The 27,599-nt window shown below is 38.3% G+C and overlaps 3 protein-coding genes across 7 annotated transcripts in view; 2 read left to right on the forward strand and 1 right to left on the reverse strand.

The window, feature by feature from the left end:
- The window catches only part of rasgrf2a (Ras protein-specific guanine nucleotide-releasing factor 2a), a 39,101-nt gene extending 31,742 nt beyond the window's left edge, over positions 1–7,359 (forward strand). For 3 of the 4 annotated variants that reach the window (XM_017693709.2, XM_037547538.1, XM_017693710.2), the window contains 8 exons: positions 169–229; positions 1,846–1,949; positions 2,419–2,503; positions 2,598–2,795; positions 2,962–3,041; positions 3,130–3,247; positions 4,396–4,464; positions 6,168–7,359. In XM_017693709.2, the coding sequence (XP_017549198.1) occupies positions 169–229; positions 1,846–1,949; positions 2,419–2,503; positions 2,598–2,795; positions 2,962–3,041; positions 3,130–3,247; positions 4,396–4,464; positions 6,168–6,266 (814 nt within the window). In that variant the 3' untranslated portion in view covers positions 6,267–7,359. Of the gene's footprint in view, positions 1–168; positions 230–1,845; positions 1,950–2,418; positions 2,504–2,597; positions 2,796–2,915; positions 3,042–3,129; positions 3,248–4,395; positions 4,465–6,167 lie in introns of those variants that run through there. The other variant, XM_017693712.2, reaches the window with a different exon arrangement.
- A 4,585-nt stretch (positions 7,360–11,944) lies between these two features.
- Positions 11,945–17,779, forward strand: ckmt2a (creatine kinase, mitochondrial 2a (sarcomeric)). Of its 2 annotated transcripts, none has more exons than XM_017693708.1 (10): positions 11,945–12,042; positions 13,130–13,315; positions 13,909–14,107; positions 14,241–14,336; positions 14,603–14,824; positions 15,074–15,159; positions 16,065–16,188; positions 16,290–16,424; positions 17,319–17,444; positions 17,547–17,779. In XM_017693708.1, the coding sequence occupies exons 2-10, from the start codon at positions 13,167–13,169 to the stop codon at positions 17,661–17,663; spliced, it is 1,254 nt and encodes a 417-aa protein (XP_017549197.1). In that variant the 5' UTR covers positions 11,945–12,042; positions 13,130–13,166; the 3' UTR covers positions 17,664–17,779. The 2 variants fall into 2 exon arrangements, with proteins under 2 accessions (XP_017549197.1, XP_017549196.1); XM_017693707.1 differs by having other exon boundaries at positions 11,980–12,069.
- Positions 17,780–20,852: 3,073 nt separating this feature from the next.
- Positions 20,853–26,279, reverse strand: ube2l3a (ubiquitin-conjugating enzyme E2L 3a). The gene is made up of 4 exons (XM_017693706.2): positions 26,154–26,279; positions 23,927–24,022; positions 21,927–22,113; positions 20,853–21,721 (listed from the first exon to the last, which is right to left on the reverse strand). The coding sequence occupies exons 1-4, from the start codon at positions 26,178–26,180 to the stop codon at positions 21,567–21,569; spliced, it is 465 nt and encodes a 154-aa protein (XP_017549195.1). The 5' UTR covers positions 26,181–26,279; the 3' UTR covers positions 20,853–21,566.
- Between the last annotated feature and the right edge of the window lie 1,320 nt (positions 26,280–27,599).

Here is a 27,599-nt window from a genome sequence, read left to right on the forward strand (position 1 = left end):
GAGCTTTAATCTACAAAAAGGCTTGCAGTGCACAAGGTTGGAAATATTGTGTTATCTTTTGCACAGTCAAACAGAGGATCTGTGCTCCTGATTGGTTGTGTAGTGCTTATTCCATACAGAATAATGACAGAAGTCTGTTTAATACACTGCTATTCTTTTCTACTACAGTGCCCTTTCTCAAGAAGAACAAGATGACTCCCAGCTTAAAATCGAAGATATTCTCCAAATGGTAAGCATTGGTGTCAAGCATCAGAGTATGTGTTCTTCACACTGAAAGCTAATTGAGGGGTGTAGTAATGAGCAGAGAGTATATTCAGTCTCTGTTTATTTGATTTGTACTTGAATTGTGGAACAGAAAACCTGTCCACTGCTTCATCTTGGTAAGCCTAGCCCCAGTGTGATGAGATATCAGAGCAATAGATCCTACACACATCTTTGACTTGTCTGGTTATACTGTATATTAGATCAGTCAAATAATCGCTTCTGATCATTGAGCTGCTCTGTTAGCCCTGGTAACTCTAGTAACTGGTGTAATACTTAAAGCTATGTCACAGTTCACAATCAAGTAATTACTCTAGACAATGAATGTCTTCCGCTTGATGACTGCTGGGATAGGCTCCAGCACCCCCGCCCCCCGCGACCCTGAGGGAGAAGCGGCTCAGAAAATGTTTGTGTGTATGTGTGTGTGTGTGTGTGTGTGTGTGTGTGTGTGTGTGTGTGTGTGTGTGTGTGTGTGATGTATTAAGCCCTGTGATGGACTGGCGATGTGTCCAGGGTGTATCCTGCCTTCTGCCTGATGACCGTTGGGATAGGCTCCAGCACACCCGCGACCCTGAGGGAGAAGTGGCTTAGATTGTGTGTGTGTGTGTGTGTGTGTGTGTGTGTGTGTGTGTGTGTGTGTGTGTGTGTGTGTGTGTGTGTGTGTGTGTAAATGATGTGTTAAATCCACCTTTGATGCAGCATTCACCAGCAGGGTGCTTCGTACCCGAGGCAGGATAGTGGTGCAAGACGCCTCTTTACAAGATTTTCTTTGCTTTGCGATTACAATTTACAAAGTAACTCGACTCTTTACAATTTTTCATTTGCTTGTCTGTATGTCACCACCAATTGAAAGATTTTAGGTGGCTGCTTGATGACCAAAACTATAAATGACTATAAACTATAAATGGACCCAAATGAACCCAAAAATTGAACTATCATTGTATACCTGTGACTTTCAACAGGGAGTTTCTTGGTCAAGGTTGGATGAAAGTGGACAAAAATGAGAAAACTCCATACATCATGAAGACCAGCCAGCAGTTCAGTGATGTCAGATAAAAGGCCTCTTTTAGTGTTGCTCTAAATTAAAATTTACTAAGAGTTTTATCAGAAATGCAACAACTATTGCACTAAAAAAAAGGTTCTATTTTAGTGTTACTTGTCTTTTGTCATAGTGTATTAAAAGTGAATTACCTAACACAAATTATTAGAGACCGAGACCGCATTCTAATTTGAAAAAAATCTATTTATATTGTACTTTATTTAATAACACATGGTTTTAAATGCAAGAACTGGAACTCAAGTAACATAAATGATGCATTATGTTCAACTTTGATGCAGCATTCACCAGCAGGGTGCTTCTTATTCAAGGTAGGGGGCATCTTGTCCTGATAGTGGGGCAAGATGCTTCTTTCCAAGACTTTCTTTTTTGTCCTGTGAAAACTTAACTGCTTTTACAGATTTTTTCCCATAACTGTATGTAGGTTCACGAGCACCCTGTACATGCTAAACCTAAGTACAACACAAGTGGGCATTTTCCCCAGCATCTCCTCTCTGATCTTCTCTTGTTTGTATGTATGCTTCTAGGCTGAATACCCAAAAACAGAGTGTTTTGAGACCCTCTCTGCCATGGAGCTTGCTGAGCAGATCACCTTGCTTGATCACATCGTATTCAGAAGTATTCCTTATGAGTGAGTAAATCTTTAGTAGATCCTGCTGGAGTCTGATACTGTGAAAGCTGGTTTCTGCCACTTAATAAATAAATTGGAAAAATATGCCAAAAAAGTCATTTAGAAATCATATTAATGATTTAATGTCTCATAAGAATAGTGGTAGAGTTTGTCTCTTGTCATTTGAAATGAGGTAGTAAGTCATAAGTGAGATAGTAACTCCTTGTGATGAGAAACCTTCTCATTATTATGAGATATTAGTTAATATATTTTAAAAACTTACAAACTTACAAAAGTTTTGTTTTACTTTTTTGTGGCAGAAACAGGCTTTCATAAGATACTTTACTGACTATTGAAAAACAATTTTTCATTTGTTTGTCTGTATGTCACCACCAATTGAAAGAATTTAGATGGCTGCTTGATGACCAAAACTATAAATGGACTCTTCCCAAAAATTTAACTATCATTGTATACCTGTGGCTTTCAACAGGGAGTTTCTTGGTCAAGGTTGGATGAAAGTGGACAAAAATGAGAAAACTCCATACATCATGAAGACCAGCCAGCACTTCAATGATGTAAGCAAGCATAAGAAACAAAAACAATAGCATAAACCTGGTCATCTTCTGTAGTTTTAAACTAATTTGATTGATCATCATTTTCACTTTCTAGATGAGTAACCTGGTAGCTTCTCAGATCATGATCCACACGGATGTGAGCTCCAGGGCCAGCTCGATTGAGAAATGGCTGGCAGTGGCCGATATCTGTCGCTGCCTCAACAATTACAATGGGGTGCTGGAGATTACCTCTGCTCTCAATCGCAGTGCCATCTACAGACTAAAAAAGACCTGGGCTAAGGTCTGCAAGCAGGTGGGTCATGTCAATCAGTTTTTACAAGCTTGTAGTGCACTTATTGCTATTGGTGAAAAGCTCATTCTGTGCATAGTGGTTTCTAGATTTGGATCATGGAGAATTGATTTGTTCTAAAAGGAATGGAACACAGGTCTTTTAAGACAAAGGACTTTTTCCCTGTTAGACAAAAGCTCTTATGGACAGACTGCAGAAGATAGTATCATCTGAAGGGAGATTTAAAAACTTGAGGGAAACCCTAAAAAAGTAAGTTTTGATTTTATACACAATACTTTTTCATTAGAAGTTCTATAAAGATGTGATATTTTATGTTCATGATGTGTTTTGCTCACAGTTGCAATCCACCATGTGTACCCTATCTGGGAATGTACTTAACAGACTTGGCATTTATTGAGGAGGGTACACCCAACTTCACAGAGGAAGGGCTTGTTAATTTCTCTAAAATGAGAATGGTAGGCCTAAATCTTTTTTTTTCACATAGAACATAAGCCCATATACACTGTATGTCCAAAAGTATCCAGACACCCCTTGTATTTAGTTAATGCAACTACTTTAAGGTACACCGATCGCCGACACAGCCAATATCCAATGAAAAAAGCACCGTCTTTAGAATAGGATGCTTTGGCACAGCCTAATGTTAGCCTAACGTCATTACACTCAGTGGATAAACCGCACCACTGGGCAGTATAGCAACAGGACTTTGTAATCTGAAGCAACGAAGCAGGACCTTTAGGATGAGTTGAAGTGGCTTTGGTGAACCACAAATAATCATCCAACAACTCCTTTGATGACTTTGGCTCATTAATACTCTTGTGGTAATGTTCAAACATCTAGTGCAGGGATTTCCTTTACATATGCAGATGGTTGTTGTGGCTGCTGGTTTTTAGGAAAAAAAAGGAGCACACCGGGACTGGGTTGCACTAGTTTTGTATAATTTGTACTTAAGTTTGTTTATAAAGTCTTAGTTAGCACTAATTTTACATTATCCTTTAACTAAATTTGCACCACAAAACTTTGTCACATCTAGTAACATCTATCTAATATGTGGTTTTACCCTGACTGCAAACAATGCAATGGCAGCTTGTGCTGACATTTTTCATTGAAAAATATCCTGCACAGAAAACCATGATGTGTACATGTTGAATTAAATAAAAATAAATCTATAGTCATTGTCTGTCTGTTCTGATCCATCAGCAGCCTAAGTTTGGACTTTTTGGCAACTGCTGAGAACACTGGAGCTGTGGGTACTTCATGTTTAGGTTTTGTTCATGTTAATGTTTTGTTGAGCTTCATGATTGGAATTAGGTATTAATATTACTTTGTTTATACTTTAATTATAATTACTAAGCTCAATATAAAAAATAGTTTATTTGGTGTGGCCAGTTATGATTTTTGATGCATAAACTTGAACTTACACTACGACTAGCCTATGTGTTAACTAACTTTTGTTGCAAAGACCAGGTGTCTACAAACTTTTGGACCCATAGTGTATACTTTCAAGTTTAATCGAGATCATATTTTTGTACTGCACATGTTTGTGTACACTTGTGTCACTAATAAAAAGCTGTCTATCTGGGTGCTCTTTGGATGTGTCCTGCAGATTTCTCACATCATAAGAGAGATACGGCAGTTCCAGCAGGCTCCCTACAGGATAGAGCACCAACCCAAGGTACTTCAGTTTAGCAGTTGGGAGTAAAAGACGTTAGAGCTGTGGTCTTCAGTCTTATTCACAAAAGGGATTGGTCTGGTTTGAGCTTTTATTTCAACTATTCAGTAAAACTTGTGATTCTGCTTTTACAATCTTGGCTAATGGTGAGTATTGCTGTGGAGTTATCTATGTTACTCTTTAATATGAGTAAACCAGGGATGTATTGATCATGAATTGATTCCATTTCTGAATTCTTTACAGCCAGTTTTTAAACCAAAGTTCACACTATGTGGGCTAACTGAACACAAGAAATACACTAGCATATCTCCAGTAATTTCTGTTAGCTATAGTTGCAATATAAATGACAGGCCAAACTGAGATTTTAGATTATTATATAAGAACTGTTCAAATAACATGATTAAAGTAAAGTGCTACATCAAAGGATGGGCTATTTACTGTGATGAGTCAAGCACCTGGCTCTACCTATTTACATCATAAAATTGCAATTCAAATTGGCCAAAATAAAGGTGATTAACTGAATCATTGCTTATTGCAGTAAAAATGAAAAAATCCTCCAATCACACTCCCAATCCCATTTCACCCCTTGCCCCTACACCTCCGTTTTGCGTGTTCACATCTAGGGGTAGGGTTGTCCCGATTGTAGTTAAGATGGAGGGGTAGGGTGAAGTGTTGGGGCCCTTCAAACGGAGATTTTTCAGAGGTGCACTACAAACGGAGGGTTGTGAGAAAATTCCCAGAATGCCCTGCGAAAAGAGACACATAAATGTATTTCTCTGTTAAAAAGCCGCTGTATTGTAAGAACCACTGTAATAGCGTTTTATGGTCATTCCCTTCATAACACGCATAAAAATCACTAGTAATACGCTGATGTCTCAGTCGCTACTTGGTGAAATTGAAGGTGGAACACGAAATCGATCATGAACCTGGCGATTAGAAAGTTTAGAAGATTAGAAAGATTAACAAAGTTAAGCTTCATATCACCAAAGAATTCTTGGTGGTGATAATAAATAATTGCCCCCCTCTTTGAAGGCGTATGATGCCCTAAATGTGTTTAAGCAGTGAGGAGCTGAACTTTCCCCTCCTCTGCTGTCACTGCAGACTGGCAGGGTCGCATACAGAGCAGCGTTAGCAGCTGTTAATGAAGTGATGTGGGTTTTTGTTTGTGCTTGTTTGAATTCAGTGACTCATTTGATTGATTGGTCGTAAAACTGAGGTTGTGACTGAATCGCAAGCGCCCTGCTTTTCAGTCTCCTTCGGATAAACAGCAAATATCAGTGCAATATACCATTATTGCTATAGTCTGGAGAGAAAGCAGGAAAACACATCCTGATTATTTTTCCAGGCTATTTTACATATGATTCACCTGTCCTGTCATGTGACACACAAGTGAGAACACCACAGCCGAAGGCAGCACATTGGAAATGGCCGGAAAATCTCATCTTGTCTGTTTACGTAAAAGTCGCTGATTACAACTGATGTATCCGGTTCTTGAAGGGTTGTCCGATTTCATAGGGGGAAGATTTCAACCACTACCCCTTGTAACTCAGGAGGAGGGTTACACTCGAAAACAAGGGGTAGGGGTAAAAATAGAATAATAGAATAAACACTTGATCTATAGCAAACATTTTGTGTGTAACCCCTGAGATGATGAGATTCTGTAATCCTTATGAAGTTCACAATAATCCTCTTCCTTTTCTTACCAGGTGACACAGTTCCTGCTGGACAAAACCTTTGTTATGGATGAGGACACTCTGTACGAATTGTCTCTTAAGATCGAACCAAGACTTCCTCCTGCCAACTGACAGCTGACACATTGTAGAGCTTATTGTCTGCATAGAATTGTCCCCAGTTTGCCAGAACCAATTATTTATTTAAGTGTGGGCTTTGAATAAGGTACTAGTACACAGCCACCAGAACCATGTGGGCAGGTGGACATTTGACCACCACTTTTCAAAGTACTGGGGCGACGACTTTGATTGAGTTCAGGACACTTACATCAAAAAGAACCTAAACTACATGGAGCGCTGGCTGACACAAACAGAGAGTCAAACCCATTTGCAGAAACAGTCAAAACCTCTGTTTCAGCTCAGAGGTAGGACATTTCCTTAACAGTAAATCCTTCAAGAGTTCATGTTCAGTGAGAGGAGCTGCAGCTCACTGATCTGGTAAAAAAACATTTTACTGCAAAAATACAAATTAATGCACTGGGTCACAGTTTATGTTACTATGCGATGTGAATTTATGAAATGTCCATTTTAATATTTATTACTGCTGCTTTGCTGTACAAAGGCTTTCACACCTACCTTGTTGAATGTGGACCTATCGAACATTGTCTTTAATTCAGTTTGACGTGTGAACACTCCACCCTTATTCAGGGCCGTACCAAAGAACTGAACTATGGACTGGTGACCCTTGTTTGAGTTCACTGCATCCTGCGTTACAATGGTTACAATGGTCCATACCAAACTAATTCCACATCAGAATGTGCTATTCACAGTGCACATCAGTGCTGTACTGTCCATATAATTTGCCTTTTCAACATTTTACTCTTTACAGACTGTCATATAGTTCATGCAGGATGAACTGCTGTTAATAAGGGTAGACAGGCAATAAAATAATAACAACAATATGCTTTAAATGTAGGCGTTGCAGAAGATTTTTGGCCAAGCATCAGCAACCTGATTTGTTACATTCAAATTGGTAAACCTATCATAAAGAAGCAGAAATCAAGTATTGTTATTCCTTTGTTTTGTTATACACAAAAACATTAAGCATCTCTTTTTTTATTTTTTCTGTTTCTATTTTTATATGTTCTTGTTAGATAACATTAGAGTAACAGTGTATTTGTGTCTCTGCAAAATTCTTGACCAATAAAGAAACATCCCCCATGTGTAATTTGGTCCAATTTAGCAACTAACCAAACCAAATGAAATAGATCACAAACAATTTAATGATTAGGTTTCTAGAGACACGTTATTAACAAGACATGAAAGCTAGGTTTAGTTACTCAGCCAGTGGCGTAGTTTCAGTTTATTTTTTCTTTTTGTTTTTGTTTTATTTTGCCTCACCACTTTTAGAGTTTGTACTATTTTGTACTAGTACAACCAAGCACACACAGCATGGCAGCAACAAGAAATCCAGGGCTGTTGTTCAGTTTATGGAGTGAAGACGTCAGCATCATAACAACATTTTTATACATCAGTACAGAGATGTCATAAAGCCAGTATCCCTCAGCTTTGTAAGAAGAAACTGTGAATCCAAATGATAAAATATAGATAGAACATAAAGACAAAAGACAAATATTCTTTTTATCTTATATTGATATGGATGTGTATTGAAGTTAAATTATTGTTATGTTTAATCACATTACTCAGGTCATAATGTGCCTTTAACTGAATGCAAAATATGTGATTGACTGTTTCTTTACAGAGAGACAGATTTAGGATCCGCTTGAATACATGAAGTAGAATATCACTAAGAAATGCTGAAACATGACAGTGATATAGCATGACTGGTCTGGACTTCATGAAAAAGGCGATATTGCCATGTTGTTGTTAAAGCTGGCTAAGCAAGTGTTCAGTATGGTGGAGTATACTGAAATAAGAGACAATCTTTAGGGTCAAACCCTACAAAGCACCTTTATCCTCTAAATACTGTTTAGAAGTTTGGAATCGTGGTTTTCAACCATTTAAAACCAATTTGGTCGTAGAGAAGAATAAAATTATTCTATTATGCTTATCCTGTGCAACATTACAGGTTCAGAGAATTAGTAATAATGATAAAAATAAAGCATTTTAGTCCAAGCAAAAAAAGAACAAATGCATGTAAAAGCTTTTCAGCTGCAGATGTAGCTGAGGCGGGCAATGTTCCTAAGGTAAAACATTGAAAACATTGTTTTAGTACTACTGTTTATATGTGGTTGAAATGAGAAAGAACGATCAAATAAAATCCCCAAGGTTCTGAACTTCTTTAGCAGCATGTGGGGTGGTTCCATCAAAATGCCTGTGGAAATCACTGCTTCTACAAGATGTGGGAAAACACTGTCTTTTTGCTATTAAACATACAACCCACTTTCCAAAGATGTTGGGGTGCTGTGCAAAATGTTATTAAAAACACAATGCAATGATGTATAAATCATTTAAACTATATTTATATATATAAACCCTATGTGGGAATGTTTACCACCATGCTGCATCACCTTTTAACAACACTTGTAACACTGTAAGTGTTTGGCAACTGAGGAGTCCAGCTGCTGTAGTTTTGAAAGTGAAATGTTTTCTCAGTCATTTTACAGACCTGTTGCCAATTAAAGTAATTAGTTGTGAGGTGTAATATCAGGTGTTTTTAGTATTACATACCTTTACCAGTCTTTTGTTGCCCCCTCCCAACATTTTTTTAAAAAGCATGTCACTGACATCAAATTAAAAAAAACATGCATTCTCTTGGTTTCAACATATGCTATGTCATCTTTGTACTATTTTCAATCTTATATAGGTTTTAAATGATTTGCACATCACGGCATTCTGTTTTTACTTACATTTTGCACAGTGTCCCAACTTTTGGTCCCAAACAAATGACTGCTCATTTTTGTTTTCACCTCCCGAAGGCAGTCAAAAACAGCTGGAGGTACAAGTTGGTCACTAGGCTTTACTTGTACTTAGATTTGGGTATCGTTAGCAAAAAAATGATATTATCACTCATCAGAATTCATTATATTTTAGAAGTGGACATCAAATCTCGAGCCAAATATCTTGACCAAAAATATTGTACATAATTACAGTATATTATTAATTAACTTTTTGTTGACAAAATTACTGAAATATTGAATAAGACGATTAAAAATACCTTTTGATAAATACTTTTAGAATATTTTAAAATGTTCTAAGATTCTTTGGTACACAAAATAACAAAAACTGTTAATATGGGAAGTGATTCCAAACTTTTGAATGGTAATGTACACATGCAATGATAACCAGAAATGTTGTTTACCTGATTCAGCAATGGCAAATAATTGAGAATAGTTAAATGTTTTCATGATAGCAGGCTGAGTTTTGGGTCATTATACGGAATCTCTGCTTTAATTTAGCGTGTGTTTGTTTATAAAAATATTCTATAGTTTTGTGCATGTTGTTTTAATAGCATGTTGTATTTACTTTCATTGCAGTTTGATCCCTTATTCAAAAATACTAACTCGCCACTGATTATTATGAAAGCTCTTCCTAATTGTGAAACAACTGTAGCATACACACTTATGTTGGCCATGGGCAAAGCAAAATGTGAATGGATTTACTGTATCATCTGAAAAAAGACAGAAGAGAAACCTCTGGCAACACTTTAGGTTTTGTGGTGCTTCAGCACTTCAAAGGGATAAAAAGTATTTATGGATCATATGTTTGAAAATGTTTCTTTCACTGTAAAGCATTCTCTTCTTTTTTTGTTACAAATTGAAATGTTGACTCATGCAAATAATTTAATTAGTTTGGCAGATGGTGTACATCAGCATATTTATTATTAATTTACCTAATATTTGTCTATTTTACTTGTAAAATATATAGAAATAATTTTAGCACATCCTGTGCAATATAATTGCTTCTGTTTTTGTACAGTGCTGCAGAGTTGTATGTGAGCCAATACACAGTCAGTCAATGGAGGTGCCTGATAGACTCCAAGTCTTCACTTTTATACATGTTATTACATTAGCCTACATCTTTTTTCTGGGTTTCAATAGGCATCCACACAAATGTACATGTACTCACAATGTAGGTATTGTATTTGAAATAAAATATCTATCATTACTATTATTATGGATTTTTTTGGCCAATATAGATTTGAAAACAATGTGGTGGTGTTTGTTCAGGCAGCATGTTACAGGTCACTATGTAGACAAAGGTACTTGGACGCTACTTCTAAAGCACAGCGCCACTGGATTCTGGATTAGTGGAAACTGTGGAGTGACAAATCACGCTTCTCTGTCTGTTGGTCTGGCTGGGTCAGGAAAATATTACCTGCCTCACTGCACTGTGCCAAGTGTAAAGTTTGGTGGAGGAGGGATCTATGGAGTTGGCCAAGGCCGCTTTGTTCCAGTGAAGGGAAATCAGAATACCTCAGCATGTTGGACAATTGTATGCTTCCAAATTTGTGAGAGCAGTTTGGGGAAGACCTTTTTTTCTGTTCCAACACAACTGAGCCCCAGTCTATAAAGCAAGGTCCAAAAAGACATGGCAGAGTAAGTCTGGTGTGGAAGAACTTGACTGGCCTGCACAGAGCCCTGACCTCAACCCCATCAAACACCTTTGGTATGAACTAGAACAGAGATTGAGAGCCAGGCCCTCTCGTCCAACATCTGTGTTTGACCTCACTAATGCTTTTCTGGATGAATGGGCAAAAAAAATGTTTTAGACTAAAGTGCCTGTGAGTTCTACCTGTATTACATTTTAAACATGTAATGCAACAAATTTATGAATCTTATCATTTAGACTCAACAGTGATAAAGAGATAATGTTAAGTGTAGAGTTATTCCATAATAGCAAAATTTGTGCAGTTGAACCTGCATACCAAATGTAATATGAATAGACATCAAAAACATGACAAAAAGAATATATAATAAAACTATTAAATAGTAAAACTATTTACTAATTTGGTATCACTACAGTTTTAAAGTCACTTGGTATGCAGGAACCTAAATTATTGTATTATTTGTAGATTATTGTGTATTGTATTTTTTATTATTATTAATAGTTTTGGAATAATTTGAAATCCAACACATCAGACACAGTCATCTTTTTGTTTTCAGAATTTAGCCAAATTTATCAGAAATATGCCGAGAGATCTCACTGGCTATAGACTTTTCAAAGGTAGTCATTCTTTCTGTGAGTAATTCCAAAAGGCCTTGATATTTTTTTTCCACCTCTGAAAAAAACAATCAAAAGGTAAATTGTTTCAAATATTTAATATAATATGGAACAATTTTAACTCTTTACACTGATTCAAACTGAAAAACAAAAAGTTGAAAAAGAGTGACATGCTGTTCATGGTGTTTTGTGAAGAACACCACTAAAACTAAAAATTCAAAAATAAAAAATGTGGGACAGCATTGGCCGCCACAATGATGTAATGACCCAGGTCCTACATGCCCTTCCATTTCACCCTGCAATGCCACTTTCATATTGATCTTAAGCCTGGTGTCCTGCCCGGCTTGGACATTCAGACTAATAATCCCTGATTGATGTCTACTGTAGTTAAGAGGACAAAGTCAGGAAAGCAGTCACGTGAAAACTGGAGTTGTTAAGGACTTCCACATCCCAGCTCATCAACATAGCAATGGCAAGTAACATAGGAGAGACAACACATGAAAAATAGGGAATATAGTTCACACAGATTGTGAATCTGTCAGAGTATGGGATCTTATGTCTGCCATGTAGTGACAGTGATACAAAAGCTCAAGGGCAAGATGGACGACAAACAGACACAGGTTATGACCTGGCACTTAGAAGAGGATTGGCCAGCAGGGCAGGGTCTAATCCAATAGAAAGCCAGCTCTTTTCACAGACTTCTCCTACTCCTGAAAGTATACTGGAGGTAAGAGTCACAGCGACATCTCCACAGGTATCTCTCTCTAACATGCTTGTCTTTTTTATTTAATATGTGGTTTATTGGATTGTTCTATCATTAAGTTCTTTAGTGAAAACCAGGGTTCTTCAGTTACTGCTCTGGTGGGCTGGTTTCCAGCACAGTTTAGCTATTTCCTGTTCAACCTTTGTTTTACTCATTTGTTAATTGCCAGGTTTAGTAAAAGTGTTTCAGCAGAGAAATCACCAAATTGTTCTAGACACCAGCCCTCCAAGACTGGACCTGAAAAAGCCTGCTATAACTGGCAATTGGCACCAATAGGACTTTTAAGAAGTGTAATTAACAAAATGCATGACAAAAGATATTTCTAATCACACTTAAGACTTTTTAGGTCTTAATTGTCTTTTCAGCTTTGCACTTCACATTAGCGTACAATCTCTAAGAACTAATAATAATAATAATAATAATAATAATAATCCTTGGGAACTAGGATCAGTGCTAGACCTTAAATCAGGGCAAAGCACTGATAAATCACCTTTAAAGGTCAGTCACATAGTGCTCTCCATTCCATTTAATGCAGATCTTAAAGTGATGGAGTTTAACTTTGTTCCTCCCAGCAGAATGTCTCACCTGACCAGAAGGATTCTGAATGGACTTAATTCTGTCATTTTGGTGTAGGCTGGATCCAGTGCAGGGACATCTAAACAATTCACTTCTAGTCTTTAAAAAACATTGTTATTGGATACAGTACTTTAGGTTTACCTGTATTATGCTTGTGTCTCAAACTTTTGATAGTTCACACACGTCATCCACATCTACATTTATAAGAGATTGACATATTTTTGTATGTAATACCTCTGACTTGAAAAAAGCAACCATCATTTAAACTTGCACCATCCAAAGGTGACTTATAAACAAGATGGCCATCTTTGCTTCAAGTGTCATGCATTATTAGGTAATTTCCCAGCTCTATCACATGTCCCTGACAACTTGATCTGAAAAAGATAAGTTTCATATAATGCTGAAGGCCCATCAGGTCCATCAGTTGATTGCCTTATTTGTTTTTACTTGGACCTTCATTCTCTCTTCTCTTTAGCTGAACGAAGTTTGATTTGGATCAGAATACAGTTACGATGGCTAGCACTTTCACCAAGCTTCTGACAAGCCGGAACACAAGCCTGCTCCTGGCCAGTCTGGGAGCTAGCACCATAGCAGCTGGCTACCTTATGCGTGAAAATGCCAGGATTTCAGCTGCAGAAAAAAGGAAGCTGTACCCTCCCAGGTATCCACACATGATTTACACCAGTGAAGGTGGTGAAGGTGGGACATATCTTTACTATGCTGTGTTAAGTGTCTGGTCTCTCACATATGCAATTGCTATTAAGCAGTACCTTATAGTTGTAGTACAACTACACTTCAAGAATACTAAAAAAGAAATATATCATTTACACCAGTTGTAGTAGTCATGATCATCATTTAATTGAGTGTGGTGTCACACAGGAACTAAGTGAAAGGTGAAAGGGCAGGACTGTTAAACTTAAGTAGCTTATTGTGCAGACTTGCCAGGCGCCCTTTCTTCTTCACACAGGAAAGATCTAATTAGATCAGCTGTCGAGACATAAGCTTCTCCTCAGAGCTAACTTTAGACGGGCTGCTATCGTGTTTATTACTGATACATTGCCAGGATGTGTGAGAGCATTGGCAACATTAAATTGTGCAAGAACGTGACATTTCATTGCTGTCGTTATATACCTTTATTAGAGAGGTATTTGAATCCTGACCAAAGAGCATCAATCCATTCATCACTGTCTTAATCCTAAGAGCCCTCGAATGTAGTAAGGGACACTAGCCTTTTCCTGCTCTTTTTTCCAACAGTGCTGACTACCCAGATCTAAGAAAGCACAACAACTGTATGGCCAGTGCTCTGACCCCAGCCATCTATGCCAAGCTAAGGGATAAGATAACTCCAAACAACTGGACCCTTGACCAGTGCATCCAGACTGGTGTAGACAATCCTGGTCACCCCTTCATCAAGACAGTGGGTATGGTTGCTGGCGACGAGGAAAGCTATGAGGTAAAATTATTGAGATAGGACAACTAACGTGTTCATTGTTATTTCTCTTCTGAAGAAGGTCTCATTCTTGTGGTCATTAGAAGACAGATCTTCTGCTCACTCCTTCATTCTTTTTTTACTCATGATATTGCAGGTGTTTGCTGAGCTTTTTGATCCCGTGATCAAGGACAGACACAACGGCTATGACCCAAGGTCTATGAAGCATCCAACAGACTTGGACGCCTCCAAGGTTCTTGTCGTAATCTTTTATCTGTTAATGTCCTTGTGTGCAGTCACAGCATGGTTCTTCAAGGGTGTCCAGTCTTATCCACAAAGGGTCAGTGTGGTTGCAGGTTTTCATTCCAATAAAGCAGGAGCATACTTACTTGTACTTGATTAATCATTTGGTCTCAGTTTGCAAACATTTGATCATGAGCACTCCCGCTTTGCATAAGACTGGACACCTTAAGTTCTACTGTGCATTCATGTCAAGGTGTTCCCATCATTTCCTTGTAGATCACCTCAGGCATGTTTGACGAGCGTTATGTCCTGTCATCTCGCGTGCGGACAGGCCGCAGCGTCAGGGGCCTGAGCCTGCCTCCTGCCTGCACCCGCTCGGAACGTCGTGAGGTGGAGAGGGTGGTGGTCCAGGCCCTGTCTGGTCTGAAGGGAGACCTGACTGGCCGATACTACAGCTTGAGTGAAATGACTGATCTAGAGCAGCAGAGACTCATTGATGTGAGTACCATCTTAAAGAAACCTTCAGGGTTGCACTATTGCAGGACTAAACTTTGTGATGGTGTAGGAATTCTAGTCACCATAGCATCTGAATCGAGTTTGTTAGAAAATGTTGAAACTGTGAAGTCCTTTGGTCTTTTATGGCTGGAATTCCCCATCCCATGTTCAAGAACTTGCAGGCAATTTGTTTTAGAATTGTCTCTATATACAGTGATTGTGCACTCTCCATTTCATGCTGCTGTGGTTCAGGAGCACTTCCTCTTTGACAAGCCAGTCTCACCTCTGCTCACTGCAGCTGGCATGGCCAGGGACTGGCCTGATGCCCGTGGTATCTGGTAAGGCAAAATGCAGACAGACTGGACTTCTAGATCTTTAGCCGACCTACTTTGTCCAATGCTCCAGTGCTACTCCAGTCATTTTCCTAACCTCAGCCTCTTGCTTCCTACCATCATGTGTTATTCTTTCTTCCTTAGGACCACTTTTTGTCTTGCAAAACTTGTTTCTCCCTTTATTGACACCATCCTGTGACAGGTCTGATGCTAGAGGCATTTTGTAGAGTTCCAGAGAGTACTGTAGCATATTGCTGTATTCGGAAGAAAACCTCATATCTCCAAAATTGGAACTTTACAGGAGAAAGAAAAACATACTGTAGTTTTAATGCAAGTCAATGGAACCAGACATCTTTCCAAGTAATTTTGGCTGTTTCCTTTGTACCATTCATCATGAAATTTACAGACAATGTAAAGGGCAACAGGTCCTTTGAAATTATGTCAAAAACTGAAAAATGACAAAAATGGAGATACAAGGTTTTCTTCTGACAGCAGCGATATGCTTACACCACAAAGTGTTGGTGTCTCTCTTTAAAGGGATAAAACGAATTTAATGTCATTTGTCATGTTGTGCATTATTCTGCAGGTTAGAATGATAAACATCTGCCTTTATTATTTTTTCCAAACTTCATGGTTTTGTATTGTTTTCATGTTATCATTCGTCAGTTTGCTCAGTACAGTACCTAGCACACACTATGTTATATATCTTACAAAAGTGAGGGGCAAGACATCAGTGGGAGGCATTTGGAAGTAAAATGCATTAGGCTTGTGCAATGAATGCTCGCAATCACTGACATAAAACAACAATCATATGCCTATTAATAAAGAATGAAATAAACCAGTAAATATATGGTCTGAAAAGGTCATTCTCTGTTGATATTGTTTGATAAAGGATTCCTGTCTTTCCAAAGGCACAACAATGATAAGAACTTCTTGATATGGATTAATGAGGAGGACCACACCCGCATCATCTCCATGGAGAAGGGTGGCAACATGAAGAGAGTGTTCGAGAGGTTCTGCAGAGGCCTCAAACAGGTATGACACTATCTCAACACTAAAATAACTATATGTCTCACCATGACCAAGTTATCTCAAGCTTCTCAACTATTTATTCAGTCTTGCTTACTGATTTTTAGGTGGAGCACTTAATTCAGGAGAGGGGTTGGGAGTTTATGTGGAATGAACGGCTGGGTTATGTCCTCACCTGCCCATCCAACCTTGGCACTGGCCTGAGGGCTGGAGTGCACGTCCGCCTACCAAAACTCAGCAAGGTGATCACTTCCAACAGATCAAATATCTTATCTGACAAGTTCCTTCCATTTTGAACGGACTTAATTCTCTCAATTTTATGGATTTATTGATATTTATTGGCATGAGCTGTGGATAAAACACCAATATTGCTAAGTGGTTTATTTAATATTTTAACAAATGCTGTAATGTCATGAGAATTGCACATTCTTGTAGATTTGAATGGTTTTCTAAACTGGCAGTTCTTCATATTACAAGCTAAACTTGTATTTGAACACAAAACACCATCAGTTGAAATAACAAATATATGTGTATTGTATTATACTAATATGTATAATGCATCTTTAACTTGAGAATATCATACAGAGCAAAAAGAGAACTGATGAAAAATAAAAAATAAAAATGCAAACCATAAAAAAAACAATAAATAAAAGAAACCAGCTCTGTCTAATGCAGCACAAGACTACTACTATTTAAAGAAATGGCTTGGCAAGAAATCTAATTAATCGAGTAATTTTACCTCAGGTGTGGTTGATTAGTCACATTTGGTGTCCAAATTTTGCTGAATCATTTCTGTCAATACAGTCCTAAGTCTTCCCTCAATCCATTTAAACCGCATCCAGAACTTCCTTTTGGCAAACTATTGCTATTGACGTCTATTGTTTGTTGCAAATGAGCCTTGTTGCTCCAGCTAAAGAAGCAACATTTGAACACCAAACATACCAATCCTTGCTACATCAGTAAAGCACTCTTTAGCTAAAACCTTCAGTGTATGTATTTTAGTCATATAAAACCAATACTGTTGGTTACTGTTTCACTGCTGGTAACAAAATTTTATTTCAGTCAAAACATCGCCTCTCACATCTTTTGATAGCTGCAGTATCAACATCAGCATAACATAGGTTTCCCCTCTGCAGGATCCTCGCTTCAACAAGATCCTGGATAACTTAAGGTTGCAGAAGCGTGGCACAGGAGGAGTGGACACTGCTGCTGTTGGCGACATATTTGACATCTCAAACAATGATCGTCTGGGCAGATCTGAGGTAGACTTACTTCCAAATCCCCCCTGTCAGAAATTCTCTTTCTTGCTTTGTACTACCAAAATCTTCCTCCCTGGAGAATAACTCTGCATCCTGTTTTCATAGGTGGAGCTGGTGCAGTTGGTCATAGACGGTGTTAATTACCTAATCGAGTGTGAGAAGCGACTGGAGAAGGGCCAGGACATCAAGATTCCTGCCCCCCTTCCTCAATTCAGGAAGTGAGGCGTTGGCAAAAGCTGGACCCAGTGCAGTGGCTAAGCAGACACTCCTTCCACTGAAATCTTATACAAATCTTCTAAATGTTATGCAAACCTCAATAAAAAAGAGTTCTAAAGCTACAATTGTCTTCTTTCTTTACTACTAAGATACAATGTTGTGAGTGCACACTTTTGGCTTTGCAAAATTTAACAAGATAGAATGGACATTATTCATATCTTGAAACTGTTAGTTATTTTGGTGTGAGTGGTAGGCATCTGTAGACCCCTGGGTGGCTTTACCAAAAGAGAACTACTCCCTGCTGATCTCCCCTTAAAGCCTTTAAAAGGTTTATAGTAGCAACACTTGTTTAAGATTTTAAGAGCAAACACATAGCCCCCCTGTTACTCTGAGCAGTCATTGACTGAGACTTACTCTTTCCAAATTGTAAACAACTTGTAAAATGACCATTCATTTTCATTTTGAATTCAACTCATGAATGTTCTAACTTTCCAAGCAGATGTTTTGATGAAGTGCTTTGCTGAGTAGAACTGACTATTACTATCTTTACAGGCCATCGTCTTTCCATGAGTAGGTGGTTTACCTTAATTACAGACTACAACCTCCCATTGATAGACAGACTAATCCCGTGGGCCTAATTTGTCCCCCTAGAGCTGCTTAGTGACGTATATCTAATAATGCTAATCTTTGTTCTATACTTAAAGAAGTGGGTTAGGACTGGGCCGATGGCATCCAACGCAGTGTAGGTATGTATTGAGAATGTTTTTAGTGCAGATGGCACAGAGCAGTGTTTTTAGAGTGAACCTTTTACCTTATTTGGCCAAGACACAAATTCATCCACATAACAACAGTTAAAATGCATTAAACCTAAAACACAGTTTATGCTGTAATAAAACACTGAGCTAATTCATTCTCATACATATATTTATTGTTTTATACCAGGCTTTCTATTCTCCTTTCCCCAAGCAATGTATAACCATTTTTGTATATTTTAAATAGCTGGATCATACAAAATACATGAGTCCCTTTGAAAATTTAATTTCATCTTTTGATTAGTTTAACAACACTGCAACAGATGGTCTGTGGTCATTTCTGACGTCGAGTTAAAATGCCCCCTTATGACTATGATGCTCTAGCACTTCTGCCAAACCAAACCAAATGTTTGTTGTACTTGTTAGTGCAGAAGAGTGCAGTCACTACTCAGACTCTGAAGAAGTTATGGGAGTCATTATGGAATCAAACCTCAAAGTAATATATTTAATCTGGCGAGATAGGGCAAAATTCTAGAAGCAGTGAAATATCTGTTAAATGACTGTTGCAGAATGCTCTAATAAAAATGAGCAAACTTTGAGTATATTCAAATGTAGTTTTAAATGATGCACACAGGAAAGTTGAAATGCAGCATTACACTAACCTCAAACGAACACTGCTTTAATCAGCTCTTGGTGACTGTACAGCGAAGTACAGTATTTGCTCACAGTATTCTATCAGCACTGCAAATAGCTTTATGATTATTAACTACTGTAAATGTCAATAGCTCAACACTTTAACATCCCTTCAAAGGTCCTTTCTATTAATATAGTACCATTTCTTATAACATTGCTGTTAGGTAGTCTTGAAATAGTTAAATTTCCAGGTAAGATCTCAAAACGTGTTTCTAAGAGCTAGTTGTCTGAATTATTCTCATCTACTTAATACAGAAAATTTTATCAAATATGCAGTATTTTGTTTTATATCAACCAACATTCTCTTTAGAGGTGGGAAAATAACTTTCCTATGCATAAGAGTTTTATCTGGATTCGGCCTTTCCCTTACTGTAAAATAATCTCACAAATGTGTTTGCAGTCACAAATGCAAAAAAATCATAAAAGGCCTAAAACTTTGCATGAATGAAAGATTGTTTAACAACTACCTCAGCAAATTGCCCACATTCAAATTCAAGCTACTACTTAATCAGCACCAGAAAAAAATTATAACTTGGGCTACAGAAATCCAAAATTGAGATGGCTTAAGATGCAATGCAAATCATTTCATAATATTTTATATATCCCACCCATAACTGTCATATTGTTACTTCAATTCAAACTGCTACAACTAGTCAGAATGAAATTGAAATAAATATGGCCAAGAGAATGATATAGAGCAGGGGTGCACAGGTCCAGTCCTGGAGGGCCAGAGTCCAGTAGAGTTTGGTGATTCACCTGCTCAAACTCACATGATTTTACTCATCTGTTATTTCCCAGGTACAATGGGTGTGTTTAAGCATGGAAGCCTCCAAGCTGTGTTGGACAATGGCCCATCAGGACTGGAGCTGCGTGCTCTTGAACTACAGCTTGACTGCCATCTTCAGTCAAGACTTGGTATCACCAGTTGAGATATGTTTGCCATTAAGAAAAATACTTTAAAAAGACCTCATCTAAAAATCATATTAGGCCTCACACCTTACGGTATAGCCAAATCACATAGTGGGTTTAACGCAGTCATGCATTGTTTCAGTGGATTATTTTGAATTAAAGTACCTTCCAAACAGTTAATTAACTGAATTCAAACTGATCTTGGTCCCAGTTATCCTGCCTACCAATCTAATTAACTTCCAGTTGCAGCAGGTGCATTTTTGCTTTGCAACAAAGTTCAGAAGTTAAAGAACATCAGGTAGAATAAGCTCATCACACAGAAAACTGTACACTTCTCTAATTCTTGATTAAGCATCCAATTACCTTAATAACAGCACCAATCTGGTCAAGTAAGGACCACACCAGTCTCTTGAGGTTCCTGTCCACTTTAGTCTACACTTCTAACTTTATGATTCATGTCCAAGCACAACAAAATACTGACATTCCCACATCCCAACAATAGGCTGTCTCTGACTGTTCAAGAAACACTGGAAGTTTGATTGGCCATTGAAATCACCAGACCTCAAACCCAATTTACAGCAGTTAAATGCTGAAATGAACACCCAGTTCATGAAAGAGTGGGCAAACATGAACAGCAACTATCTCACAAGACTGGTATAATCCTTATATGACCTTATAAGTTTTTTCCCCAGTGAGTTTATAATCCAACTTTGTCAGATTTTAAACTTTTTTTAAGGCAAACTACCGCCCAGTGCTTTGGCTTAAAGGAAATGTCTTGTAAATCATACTACCTTAGGTTTAAAAAATAAAATTAAAAAAAGACTGTTACATCAGACACAAGTGTTTTTTTTTTCTTTTTTATAACATCATAAACATTATATTGGTAACAGTGACTATGCTGCTGTTTTGAATATTGGATGAGATACAAACATAGGTTATGAAGAACATAACACCTTGTTCCACAGAATACAGTGCAACCTAAGCAAAAACAAAATAACAAAAAGAAATATAAAAGAAACGTCTGCCACACACCTTCAGGACCTCGATGCAAGTGTTGCCTATCAATTGGTTATTTGATTTTCAACAAAGACTTGTGTGGAAGGGAAAGACAGTGAAAGGACATATATAATCAAGTTCACCATAGTACTCTGCTCTGAAACAGTCGAGATTCATTGCACAGCAGGTTGTGTGACCACATCTCTGTGCAAATTAAGAACAAATTAAAAGTAAAAGCAGTCACCCCCAACCCACCCCCACTGCCCATTTCTTGACTTTTTTTTTTTAATCAAGATCCCCTTTATGCTTATATTTGGGTCACATTTCCTTTATACACTATAGAAAAATCAGCCATCCAGTTGGCACCCACAGGGCAAGCAGACTGATTCAAAAAAGTCCTGTAGCAATGTTGAAATGCTTTTGGGATGCTCTGCTCCAAGCTCTGAAAGGGTGTTGTGGGTTTGAGTGTGAGGGCAGGTTGAGAGGGTACAGGTAGAGGCAGAGGTTTATAGATTTGGAGGGGTGGACAAAGGAGAGAGTGGGAGTCACACTTGTGTTATTAGTCCACTGGTCGCTTTTCCCCATGTTTCTTTGTAAACTCTTCTGCGTTCTTAAAGAACTTTTTACGGTCTTTTGAGTATTCCTCTGCTAAGTCAGCCCTCAGTGGGTGCTCTGGTTGAGGGTCGTTGACAAGGGCGATGAGAGACTGGATTACTAATTAGGGGAATAAAAGAAAAGAAAAAAAGAACACAATATGTTGTTGGATGAAACACTATGACACATATCACCTAAGAGTCAAACAGTGTTATATATATATATATATATATATATATATATATATATATATATATATATATATATATATATATATATATATATAAAAAGAAATGCTGTAGGGTTACATGGCTGGACACTGTACCTTGGTCAGTTTTGGTTGCTGGTTTCCAGTTTTCAGCACTTATAACAGGCAGGCAGACCTGGCCTTTCTCGTCAATATTTGGGTGGTAGATCTTTGTTTTGAAGGTGATCTTGGGAGGCTTGAAAGGATACTCAGCAGGGAATATGATCTCAATCCGGAATGCACCTTTATCGTATGGAGGGTTGTCCTGCAATACATAAATAGGCATTTATTTCTCATCCATTTTCTTTGTTTTCACGGTATTTGTGACGTTGCACCTTTCTGTGAGGGCAATACATTCCACACAATTCTTCTCAAAAATGGGACACATTCCACTTCCAATTTTGAACCAGTAGCTATAAAACCCTGTCAAGTGTCAAGTGCTCAACTAACAGGATGTCTAACTGTGTCACTCTGCAAAACCAAGGCCCCTTTGTCCACCAGTGCTACTGTCTGACCAATGTTGCGAGAAAATATATCTGATATGACGTAAACATGAAAAAAAGTCCAATTACGATGAAAAAAAAGAAATGACGTGACACTGAACACCCAACATCTTTTTCATTTCTGAATTCCATTTTTTTCCATTACTGCAACTATTTCTCACTTAATGTCACCAAAATATTTCTCTTTGCTGCTGCATTACATCACAGTAGAAGCTAAAACATTACTCAATTTTCCCAGTGACATGTTTGCTTCTTTTCACACATGAGCCTTCCTGGAAATTTCTGGGATCATTCTAGGTTCGTTTTATCAGGATTTTGACTTTTGGGTTCACACTCAGTCCCCTACACATTTAATTACTGTCGGAACCCAATGTAAAAGAGGCTTGACAGGATGCACCAAGATACCTAGGCCCAATCCCATTTCGCCCCTTGTCCCTACCCTTTAGAGCTTAACCCTCCATTTTGTCCATTCATGACTAGGGCTGGAAATTTTTGTTGAGATGGAGTAGTAGGGTGAAGAATTAGGCCTACATGGCCCTCCAAACAGAGGTGTCGCGGAGGCACAAAACGAATAGTGTGTTATGACAAAAAAGGAAAACCAGGAAGACGACCAAAGAAACCCACAAATGTGAGCATTTTCTCTGCTCAAAAAAATTATGATAATCATTGTATTATCTTGGTCAAATGTCATTTTAATGTATTATGGTCCTTTTCTATATAATAAGCATAAAAAATTGCTAGTAGTATGTCGATGTCTTGGTAGCTACCCTAAATGTAGGAGTAGAAGTATAAATAAGAAATGGGACTAGGCCTTCATTTTTAACAAACACAGTGGTTTCCAAAAAATGCGGCATAAAAGATCCTTGAAAGAGAAGCGTATATCATAGTTTTTTGAACATTCCTTTTTTTTAATATTGTACTGCATTCATTTATGGCAAGTGGCACATCTCACATTCAAACTAAACCGCAAGGAGTATGTTTGACTACAGGTAGACAGCTTATTAGTTTACCACTTTAAAGTAGGAAGGTGATTATGGCAACTGATAGACCTGTGTCTTCTTCTGAAACAAAAGTATCTGAACAGCAGCAAAGATCAAACTCAACATTAATCTAGCCCTCAGCTAATAAACAAAAAAGCAGGGTCAGCTGTAGTTTTGATTCAGAAATGACTGGCTCGAGCTTTAAACAAATAGCAATTAGGGCATAAACATGAGTCAGAGGTACAGGTCAAAAAACAGCTAAATAATAATTTCCTCTGGAATCTGCAGAACTATCATCACAGACTATTTGGATTCATGTTATTCCCAATTCAGTATAAACTGAAGCCAGGGGAAAGCTTTGGGCATGGCTTTATTGCTTTAAAGGTAATATAGTTTAAGTGAGGTTGAGACAGTACAACAGTACATAATACTGGTGTATTGGCACAGATAATCCACCATGACAGTTATGAATAAAACATATTTATTAAAGAAAACTGCTGTGTATGTTTGAAGAGTTTGCAAAATCTCCACCAACAAAATCTTTAGCAGAAAATCCAATAAAGACAATGATGAGATGGTACTTTATAATACTCACAGGAACGATAAGCCCTTGCCAAGTCAAAATGTTTGACTCGTCAACTTGGATGTTGCGGAAATTTTTCATTCCAGACTTGCGGATTTCATCAAGTTCCTATAAAACAAAGCACACATGTATGAGATCCAATTCTCAACACTCTTACAGTGCTCAATGCTTAACCCTAGAATAATACCTGTTTAGATCACCACCATACTGAAACACAAACACAACTTGATTGGCTTTAAATGGACAGGATTCATGACTAAATTTTAGTTTCACAAAACCTAACAAATCTAACAATGTTTATCTTGTTTCATAATAGTAGTAAACAACTTTCTCTGTTAACCTATGCTATGTTTAATGTGTGCACAAAAAAAGGATGATGCTTATGGCAAACATCCAATCATGGAAAAATTTGCCTAGTGGCTTGTTTATAGTGAAGGAAAAAAAATCCTGCTATGTACGTATATAGAAGGTAAAGTACTTATCCAAGATAAAAAAGGAATGGTGCTTGACCACATCAATGCTGATGTGGCCAAGCAAAGAGTGAAAACCCTGGCTTAGATCAAACTAAGCTTAAAGTTAGCTGGCTAATGACTTAATCCTAAAAGCACACAAGCATCCACCCAAACTGATCAAAGTGCAGCAATGGTTCTACCTTTCCACTGCTAGATGGTGACAAACGTGAATAACAATGAGAGCCATCTGTTGCATCAACGAGCCACCCACATTTAAAGTAATTTCAAACTCGTAAGTATGTCCAAAGCAGAATGTAAATGACACAATCAACCCTTTGCAATTATGCCTTCAGTACTGGCCAGAATTCGCCTTCCACGCTGTTGTACAGTCCTTAAACTACAATCTAATAAAAACAGAGACACTGACAATGAATAAGCAATATACATGGCACGTAAGACTTTCCAGTAATATACAGCGCGTCTCGGAGAGGATTATCCAAGTCTGCCTTTACCAAAGTCTCGCCAACAAGGTTGTGAAACTTTACAACTTACGTTCATAATTTTATGAACTTGTTAATACAAAACTACTAACACCCTGACAAACACCCGACAGCTGACTTCCTGTTACTCACCAACATTGTAACTGTAGACCAGCTAACTTACAACAAAACGGCACTAAATAACAAAACCGACGGTATAAAAGAGTTTTCAAGCGTGTAATCTCATGTTACAAACTGAGTACATTATGTATTGGAGAATGAGCTAACATATTAACATTTTTGTCTCGCATCTCGAAGCCAACAAGCGACAAATTTGCTCCCAGGCCATCTGGGTCATTAGCGAGCTAACGCTAACTGTAGTAGTTAGCTAGCTAGCAAGCCCAACAGTTTTTCCTTCCCCCAAACTAATTCAGGCAGTGTCGGTTAAGCGGCTTAACATTTCCGTTTAAAATAAACTAAATCAATACGATAAAACTACGCGAAACTGGATATACTGGACACCTCAGTGGAGTCCACATGTCGTCCCCGGCACATTTGCTCTTTTTTGCCGGGGACTTCGTTCATCGGCGACAGCGGGCGGCTGTTTTCCCTAGCTGGCTGCTAACCTGCTAACCGGCTAAGCAGATCTGCTAGCCAGACAACTGTTCTAAAAGTTAGCACTTTGATTTACTTAACTAGGCGAACAGACGTACTGACGTTAAAACTTACCAATCTGCAATCATACCGAATATAAAAACAGTATACTCAATACTACAACACGTCTCTTCACTCCTGTGTGTATGACATCGGGCTTAACTGTGGTGTATGCAGCTTCTTCACTGACATTACGATTAATGACTTTATACTGTACATATTTAAACATGTGAACAACACCAGGCCGTTACATTTCAGAGACGCGGGCAGTTTTATTAGAATCAGACATGACAGCTAATGGAAATACGGGATACTTCAGCGCAGACTTAATGTCGTCCCCGGTTCATCTAGTCTTTTTTACCGGGGACCTTTGCAAGCATAACGTTCATCTGAGATAGTGGGCGGCCGTTTCGGCTGGCTGCTAACTGGCTAACGGCTAACAGCTAACTACCATTAGAATCCCGCTATGATAAAGCTAGCCCGCTCGCTAGCTTCTCGGTTATCATATTTCTTCGTCGTAAGCAGAAGCTGATGAAAACCTTCGCTTTCAAATTCTCAGTATCTCCCTGCCTGTCGTGCTGTACAGCTGAACGGGCTAGACGCGCAGCGTTTCCCACCCCGAGTCCATCGTTTCTGTCAGATCGGGATATTTACCTTATGCAGCCTCCTGCTTGCCGCCATCTTGGACTCGCTGCCTGATTACCCACAATCCAGCGGTGGAGTCACTCATAGACGCTGTGAGTCTTCTGGAAAAAGCCCGACTGAGCCTGTGAGTCAGCGCGGCGGACAGTCACACACAGGCCTAGACAAGAAACGACAAACGGCGCAACAGCAGGAGCGAGACATGCACCAACTGGCCGCTTTATCTGTTACACTAACCTTGTATCTGCACTCACTGTCCATCTTATCAGTTCCAGTTATCATATAGCTGGCCTGTCGCTCTGCAGTTACAGATTGTAGACCACCCGTTCCCCTGCGTCATTTTTTAGCCTGTCATTGATGGTCACAGACAACCGAAGCCCCTAAGGTGACATGGTGATTATTATTAAATAGGTAGCAAATTAATATATTAAGACCACTAGTTATTATATTTCAGCCACGAGTTGAGAAACTTAACAATTTTGAAATATATTCTTGAAGATTTTACAGAAAGCAGGTCTCTTGAAAAGAATGGATGCTGCAATAAAGGCAAATGGTGGACACACTAAATCCATCCATCCATCCATCCATCCATCCATCCATTCTCTAAGCCGCTTCTCCGTCAGGGTCGCGGGGGGATGCTGGAGCCTATACACTAAATATGGAACATTTTGATATGTTTCATTATTGAGGTTTCTGTGTAATTTTCTGTTAAAAAAAGTTCAATTTTACTGGAAATAAAAAAAAGTCAAATGTCTTCTCTGAGTATTGCACACTGCTCTACCACAGGGCCTATGCTTCAGAAAAACTGGTACTCTGTAGACCTACCATAGGCCTACGAATCTACTATCATTCCTGGGAGATGGAACTGGATTTTTAAATATGTTTCTGGGAAATTCACAGATTGACCTCCTTAAAAAACAGCCTGATGGTTTTACCATTTTGTGTACATTTATCTAATGCCAAAACATTTCTTCCCTCTGTTCTTAACTTTCTTACCTTGCAGTTTTCAGAGGTGATATTGGAATACTTAAGCAGTTACTGCTTAGCCTTATTTGTATGGTACTTCACAAAACTTGCAAATAGAACAAGCATAAACAAAAAGAATTAAAAAAGCTACACGAAAATAACAAAGTGTAACAGTGCTTCTTGTTGTTAGGTTTAATTAAGCATGTTTTTTTGTTAAAACAATTTTTAATTGTACATCTTACAGTGCAGGATCCTTTTCCTTCAGCTCTCTGTTCAGCACCAGGGACAGCACACTGCGTCAAATAGCTAGGCATCACGGGCAACGTTCCCAGTTGTTGTTGCAACTTTCTGTGTTGATAGCTTTTGAACCACAAGAAATACTTTAAATCTGATTGCGGCAATCGTTTTCTTAGACAATTCTGGTCTTCTTTGATATGCTACATGACCACCTTCCCATTGGAAAAACTTGCCCTTGATCCAATATGGCAGCTT

Source organism: Pygocentrus nattereri, chromosome 18 (assembly GCF_015220715.1).
Source record: "Pygocentrus nattereri isolate fPygNat1 chromosome 18, fPygNat1.pri, whole genome shotgun sequence".
Classification (NCBI taxonomy): domain Eukaryota; kingdom Metazoa; phylum Chordata; class Actinopteri; order Characiformes; family Serrasalmidae; genus Pygocentrus; species Pygocentrus nattereri.